The 8,128-nt window shown below is 29.7% G+C and overlaps 1 protein-coding gene across 1 annotated transcript in view; it reads right to left on the minus strand.

The window, feature by feature from the left end:
- Positions 1 to 3,199: 3,199 nt before the first annotated feature.
- Positions 3,200 to 8,128, minus strand: part of LOC111630783 (protein argonaute-1-like) — a 25,137-nt gene continuing 20,208 nt past the window's right edge. The window contains exon 2 of the mRNA XM_023374931.1: positions 3,200 to 3,746. Coding sequence (XP_023230699.1) covers positions 3,406 to 3,746 — 341 coding nt within the window. The 3' untranslated portion in view covers positions 3,200 to 3,405. The remainder of the gene's footprint in view (positions 3,747 to 8,128) is intronic.

Consider the following 8,128-nt stretch of genomic DNA (forward strand, 5'->3'; position numbering starts at 1 on the left):
TTGATGGAAGTTGGAGGAATCGTTAGTAAATACTTATAAGCTTCGAGGACACGGGGAGGATGGAAGAAAACAGTCCGGTCGACACAGATCGAGATTGTAGGAGTAAAGGCTACAATCCCGATTGTTTCGATCATTGTAAGCATGTCTTTCTAAAAATAAACACGTTAATTTTGTAAATTCGGTCTCTGTGTGAGTCTCTCAGCGTCCAGCAAACCACTACCCTGAAAGGTAAAAAGACTTTTTCACATCATCCTGACAGATTGCGGGCAAGGCGAGGGTCATAACCTTTTCACCTAAGGTCGACCCCCTAAGCGAGAGGCGTCGGGTCTATATTAACTACACTGGCAAAACAAGATGGCTGACACATTTACAGGTAAAACGCACTGAGTAGTGCTCTTGACTGCACCAGAAAATCGATTGGTGCCCGCAAAAATTCAAAAATACAAAAATGAAGTATATTACCAAGTAACCCAGTGAGAACTGCTTGCCTATCATTTTAGTTGAAAATACAAGAAGTTTTATTCCAAGCAAGCATTGCAAGCCCACTAGGTTAATTTCTGCTGCTTGCTTGGAATAAAATTTCTTGTATTTTATATTAAAATGATAGGTAAGCAATTCTGTTAAAAGCACTGGCACTGAACGTTTCGCTTCGTGCAGTCTATTTTGCAACTTTTTTTAAAATGATGTCAATCCCGAAAATCTCGGGATTAGGAAAACTTAATCCCGAAAATTTTGGGACTGAAAAGTTGTCGAGATCCCGGGATCAAATCCTCTAGTCACGAGTGACCAATGGCGTCATTGTAGACTTGTGCATTATCCATATGTTCTTACTTTAGAGTTTTATTGAAGAAGGCTTTCCATGCTGTTGATATCTTCATTTCTTGTTTGAAGTTAATACAGTGCTTATTCCTGAGGGTGTTAAGGCAAATGTATATGGCTTCTAGCCACCTGAAGTGTTCTGTGCGGAATGTGGTGTGAATAATTCTGGCTAGAGGGAATAACTGTTCTATTTCTGGGTTGGAGGAGTATACCACTAAGGCAGTGTTGTTTCTATGATGTAGGGTGTCCGCTTTGTGTTCCTTGATCCTAGTTACTAAGTTGCATTTAGTGGACCCGATGTAGATTACTTTGCTGTTGTCTTTATGATCAATGATGGGCATGGAGTATACTCCCAGAAGTTGCTGTCTGGAGCATCTTTTCCATTCCATCAACAATAACCCTTATGGATTAACGGTGGAAATAGACCAAGCCCACCCCATTAACTATAACACTTTATAACTATACTAGCTTACCCGTCGCGCATTGCTGCGATCTCAGAAGAAAGGAAATTTAAGCAAACTCGTCATGACAAAATTCAATTTACATTTTATAATTTTTATTAAAACTTATTATTATTACATTATTATTTCAAGTCGATATTAAAATTTGGAAAAGGGGGGATACCTAGATCGATAAAATACGCGAATTTCCTCCTACAACTTCGGTTGTTGTTCGGGGGTACAGTTGAGGTTTTAACGAAGTTCGAGCGAATACATAATTAGCAAAAAAGAAAGTTGAAATAAAGTGATTAAACAAAAATTATTACAAATATCGTAAATAACAGTTCACAAANACATATACATAAAATCTAAAATAAAAAAAGTTACTATGCAACTCCTATAAATATTTTCAAATGCTTCATTGGAATACAAATGAAAAAATTAACACACATTAATATTACAAATATCTTTACATAATCTCAAAATTTTTTCAATTAACAAGATTAGAGAAATTTCAGTCTGAAAACTATAACTTAATTTAATTTAACACCAATAAATAATTGCTCTTTATTCATTCATTTTGGATTCTTTTAGATTTATTGAATATAATGAATGAAATAAAGAATTTATTTAGCAATAGTTTTATCTAAGTCTATAATTCATACAATATGTAATAATCATGAGAAAATAAAAATGCTGAAAATTATAATGTGAAAAGTTAACAACGTAACAAGAAAATTAATGAAATTGCTTATTCAGTAGAATGACTACCATGATGAGACATGCCATTAGTAATAAAAATAGTGCAACATATGTATAAACATATGTTATTTACAAACACATGACTTGTTTTAATCATATTTTCTTTAATTACTGAACTTCAATAATGTATTTTTTATGATATCAGTAAATTACAAAACATTATTTAATATTTTTATCTAACAAAGTTGCTAGTTTAATTTTCTAAATGTATACACATCAAACATCTTGTTACCAGAAAAAGTTTTACTATAACAAATACTTTGGTCTAATTTAGACCATCTTCAGGTTCTCTTTCTTTTTAGAATACATTATAGAAATTGTTATATCATGGAATGGATATTTGAAAATGTGTTCCATTGTACATAGAACATTGTTTAAAATGTAAAATGAAATCAAAATCATCAAACTAATGAGAGACTAAATTAGCCAAAACAATGGAAAAGAGTGAAATATATAATACAATTTTCATAGGTCACTCGTTTAACATCAGAGACCAGGAAATATTCCCTAACACAGTGGTTCTCAACCCATGTTCTGCAAACTTGCCCCAAGTGTTCCATATACAAATTTTTATTCCAAATTTATTCCAATGTACTGCAACAAATTACTTTATTCATAGGCAATTCCATGTTTACTATTTTATTCAATACAATAAAATTTATTATTTTATTGCTTTATTGTTTTGTGAGGCATTAAATTAAATTACTTAAGCATGAAATTGCTTATCAATTTTTGAATATATTGATGACAATGCTCCATGTAATAAAAAGTATATGAATGGTATTATGAGGCCTCAGAAAGATTGAGGATGTATATCTATCACAGGTTCAGTCAAATTCACAATGAGGGCAGCCAGATGGTGTGGGATGAACCCCAACATATCTATGAAAATGATGCTGTGGAACATTGTAGCAAAGAAGGGAAGGACCACTATAAAACAAAAACTCTAAAAGGACTTTTTACAGAAAGTTTAAAACAATAACATGCAATAATAGAAACAAAATGTTTTGTTTCTATTACTTTTTATCATATAACTTCAATGTGAGACAAACTATTCACATTAAAACATAGCTTATGATAATATACATTTTTATTCTTAAAATTATTGTATGTATTAGAAGTATAATAAATGATGAAAGGATTGTTGTTCTTATACAGAATTAAATTTACTAAGCTATAAAAAATTTAAAAGTGCTACCATATAAATCTTTAATTTTCATAATTTTTATTCTGAAATGCCCATGGCAATCTATTTTATCTAAGTTTTCAGTTATCTGATAGAGCATTGATTCACATTACATCAGATATTCAGGGTTCTACTGTATATAATTCAAACTCTAATCAATTTTTTAATTTCTAAATATATTTCTTAAAAAATTCAACCTTACCGATTAACTTTTCTTGGACATTTATCAGGAGTAATTGTAACATCATAATGATGTAAGTAGCCTCTTGGCATAGAAATTTGGAAATGATTAGCTCTTAATATAATAACACGTCCTTCTGTACCAATATTTGGACGTCTTGGACAAATAAATACAGGCAACTCAGGCATTTGAGGTGCTCCTTGTGATACTGATGAACCAGGTTGAACTGCAGAAGCTCCACCAGTTGATGTAAGAGAAGTTTCTGAAGGACCAGGTTGAGACATTGTGCCAGGTACTCCACGAGGTGGTTGTGATCCAGGAGGTCCTGGAGGACCAGAACGACCAGGTGGTCCTGGAGCTAAAATAATATATATTTAAATTCTCATTACATATCAATCATAAATTATATTAATTAATTATTAATTTAATAGTAAATAACTTCATTTATAGCATGTTTGAGTAATAAATGTGTGAAAAAATCTCAAGTATATATCCTTACTTATAAACTCTGTTCATTCAAAAGCAAAAAGAAAAACAAGATCAAGATATAAGTTGTTCATCTAAATTGTTATTCAGAAATCAAATAATTATAATTCAAAAATATTTTTGAAGATTTCATATCTTTTAATCTTTTCTTTATTATAAATATAAACATTTACACTTTAAAAAAATTATATATCAAACAGAATTGAATAGAATCTATCTTAATGACTTGTGAGCACTAAGATTGGCCTTACTTTACCGCTAGACTTATTACACAACCACAGGACCACAAATTAGACTTAGAAAAACACTGTTTTATTTTCAGAATGCATTTCAGACCTGGAATCAGCTTTTTTGATTTAATATGTCGATTCGATGTTTAGAACATTAAAAGATTAAACATGCCATAAGACAGAAAAAAATTTTCATAAAATAGGGTAGTGCTGATACAATAAAACAGAATAATAAACTAAGGTACTGGTAAAACAGTAAAGTAGTAAAATTATACATTGTTAAAGCAAAATAATTAAATTCACATTAAAACAAATAAAGTAACAAAATGATTTGAATCTTTTTCTGTTTTATTGTATGTTTAATCTTTTAAACATCGAATCGACATATTAAATCAAAAAAACTGATGAGGGACTCCAGGTCTGAAATGCATTCTGAAAATAAAATAGTGTTTTTCTAAGTCTAATTTGTGGTCCTGTGGTGGTGTAATAAGTCTAGCAGTGAAGTAAGGCCAATCTTAGTGCTCACAAGTCATTAAGAAATCTAGACAAGAAGCATATCATAGTATTCATAAGAATCTATCTATCTTATTTATTCCTTATCATTTTTATTTAAGCTATCACATCTATTTTTGTATTGTTAAGTTTGATTAAACATTCAACTTATTCTTAAGCAATTGCTTGATACACTTGAACACAATGCCAAACAAGTGACAGATTGTTAGTAAAACAAACTTTCTCAGTTTATTCATAGATCATCATCAGAATCAACTCCAACTTAAAAACAGAAAACATTCTAAAATATGATTTCGACTACAACGTTTGAAATAGTTAATACCAATATAAATGTCACAAAATTAAAATAAATATAAAATACAGAGGGGGAAAGAGTAATAGTATGGAGAGCAACACAGTGTATGTGGTATAAACCAGTAAGAACTTTAAACAGCAGTTCTATAAACACTAATACAAAGCTTGTAAGTGTACAAGTATAAATAATACAGTGCTTGCATATTTCACTAATGCTGAAGACACTGAATGGAATGATGCTAAGGTAATCAGGAGCATCAGATCACCTGCATATGAAGCATAGTGATTTAGCATCCTTCATTTTCAAATATGATTCCTTTAATTGATTTCTAAAATTTCATCAGATGGTGATTAAGTTTAAAAATTAAATTGAAGACAAAGTCTGTTGAAAAAGGAATCACCATTTATTCACTTTCAATTTTCCAGAATACAAACTTTTGACATCCAACCTTTCATTGTAGGCTACTTTGCCATCAAAGTTAAAACTTCCTTTAAAAACAAATAAAAAATGTCTAATTAAAAACACAGCTGCCCCCTGGTGATGAATCTTTGCAGAATAATTTCAATTAATTTCTAGAATTTTGTTGGATGATAATTAAGTTTAGAAATTAAATTGAAGACAAAAATTCCTTTAGTTTTTGCCTGTGTATTTAATGTTCTCAGTAATTGCAACTGCATGGAATTGCATGGATGTCAAATTGCTCCCGACTGCATGGAAATTCATCATATCTAACTCTTTAAAGTCTTCACCATTTTAATCATTCCAACCTTGAATTTATTCTCTATTTTTATGTTGATAATCATTATAAGTAATGTCTATATTTTCCTCTAATTTAAATTTATTTTTATGGCATTTATAATATGGCTTTGATATTACCCATTTTGAACCTTAGAGAGTTTGAATTATGTTTTGAAATGTTTTCAGTATTTAAATTGAAGTTGATTCAGATGATGGTCTGTGAGCAGACTGAAAACATTTCAGTTTTAATAATCTGTTGCTTGTTTGATGTTGTATTTAAGTTTAAATTTCCACATTTATAACTTACAAAAAACATCATCCAAGTGTCCTCCTCCAATTTAGCTAATTCTTGTATACATTATAAAGCATTAAAAATTACAAGATATTTATTTTTTTATATCAATGATAAAATATTTCCAGGGGATAAAATCCACCTTAAAATGAGGTATGTCAAACAATGATTTTACAGTTTTATTACATAAACACTTATGATTTGACTGAAATCAATATAAAACAAACATGAAGCAACATGTCCGCCTTACAATATTTGAAAAATATTTTTATCAATATTTTGGAAATTATACTGTAGATTAAAAGATTAAAATTAAATTGGAGATGTCGCACCTCTTATGCTACAACTTATTATTTCAATTCAAAGGCACAACGTACATGCAATCTAGGGGTGTACCGATGGGGAGCCCTGTTGCAGGGGACTTATGCGAATTAGTAATATGTCAATTATTAAAATTAAAGTTATGTGTTTTTGCTTTTTTATCAAAAAGATGTAAACCTCCTAAATCATATTTTGTTCAATTCAACTGTTATATAAATTAAATTATATAACAATTGAAAATGCTAAAATAGGCCCAATAGTTAATGCACATTGCAGCATACATATCCCATAACCTTTTTTAGTGCAGTGAACTAAATAGTCAACAAATTATTTACTGATTAAAAAGTCTTAATATTTTGTTATTTTGTAAACTTTAAGACTTTTTAAAATCTAAATAATTTGTTGTATTTAGTTTATAATACAGTCAACTTTCATTAACACAAATCACTATAGAACAGCAGTTAGTTCACTTTATCAAAAATTTGTATTAATGATTTTCAGGATTAAGGTCAAGGTTGTATAATTTAAAGAGTTAAGACTTAATAGGCGATTGAAATCTCTAAATTAATATTTTGAATTAATTTATTATTATTTAATAAATTTATTAATTTATTAAATAAAATTAAGTTTATTTGCAAAAACAAATCAATGTTATAAATAATTTTATAAACAAATAAAATGAAGAGATAGTATCTGCCATTTAAGTGTGGAGCAGTATATCAGAGTTGTTAAACAAAACAAAGCTAAAAGAAACTGCAATTTCTTTCTGCTGAAGATTATTTTAAAAAGTAGAAAATATGTTTTGGAGCCAAAAGAGTAAAAAGGGAACCAAACCTGGCATCACTGTATGCACTCCCCAATATGCAAACTAACACGTTTGCATGGAACCGCATCCATTTAAATCAGTGAGCATCCTATTTTCTGAATATAGTAGAATAGTCTTCTAAAACTAGATGTTTGAATTGCTCTGCAATCAGAGGAAAAAAATCTATTCTACTCAAAATGGAACATTTATTACATTTCCACTTTTTATTGGTCACATCAAAAAGTGTAAAAAAAAAGCAGTCATTATTGGAAATAGGGTTATTTCTTGGGAATTGTAAAGATAATTTACAGTTCAGTTTAACAAATTCTGGTAGCATTTTTGTTTGCTTTATCACATGAAAATTTAATGTTGTGAGACAAGGGTATTTTTCCAGGGCAATGGCAAACTTCACTTAAACATAGGAATTTGCTTTATTAGTGTTCATTTTAAGGTGAGTCAACTGTATTATAACAATTTGTTATTATAATTTGTTATGAAAGTATATATTTTTAATATAATTAACTACTTGATAAATACATTCAAATTATGTCAGTTTACCCAACTTCACTGCCTGTAACCAGTGTTCTTCTTCTCCAATGCAGAGGACTTTGCAAATGTTTTCGAACCTAATGTGGTTCTTCTTCAGTTGCTATGAAATTCCCTATATAAATTCGAATTTCCAGTCTAGAATTAACCATTGCTTTGGAAAATCTTTCTGGAACATTGTCACGTGTAGGGAATTCGATCCCGTTCCTTATTTCTAATCCCGGGATTTCGGGATTATACTTATTCAATCCCAGGATCATTTCGGTATTGAGGGTTAATAAAAAATAAGAAAATCTTACAGAAATCAAAAATCAAAATTTAGACAAAAATCAACGTATTTTATGATATACACCTAGTTAATTTAATCACTCTAACTAATCAGACTTAGAGTCAGACTAACCAGACTTAAAATCACTGTTTCATGTTAAATTTATTCTTTTTTAAGCATCACTGAGATCTCTTTAAACTCACATAAATTGAAAAAACCTTTATGTAACAAACTATGCAAATAAAC

The sequence above is a fragment of the Centruroides sculpturatus genome, unplaced genomic scaffold (assembly GCF_000671375.1).
Source record: "Centruroides sculpturatus isolate CEXI.00-Female unplaced genomic scaffold, Cexi_2.0 scaffold657, whole genome shotgun sequence".
In the NCBI taxonomy this organism is placed as follows: Eukaryota; Metazoa; Arthropoda; class Arachnida; order Scorpiones; family Buthidae; genus Centruroides; species Centruroides sculpturatus.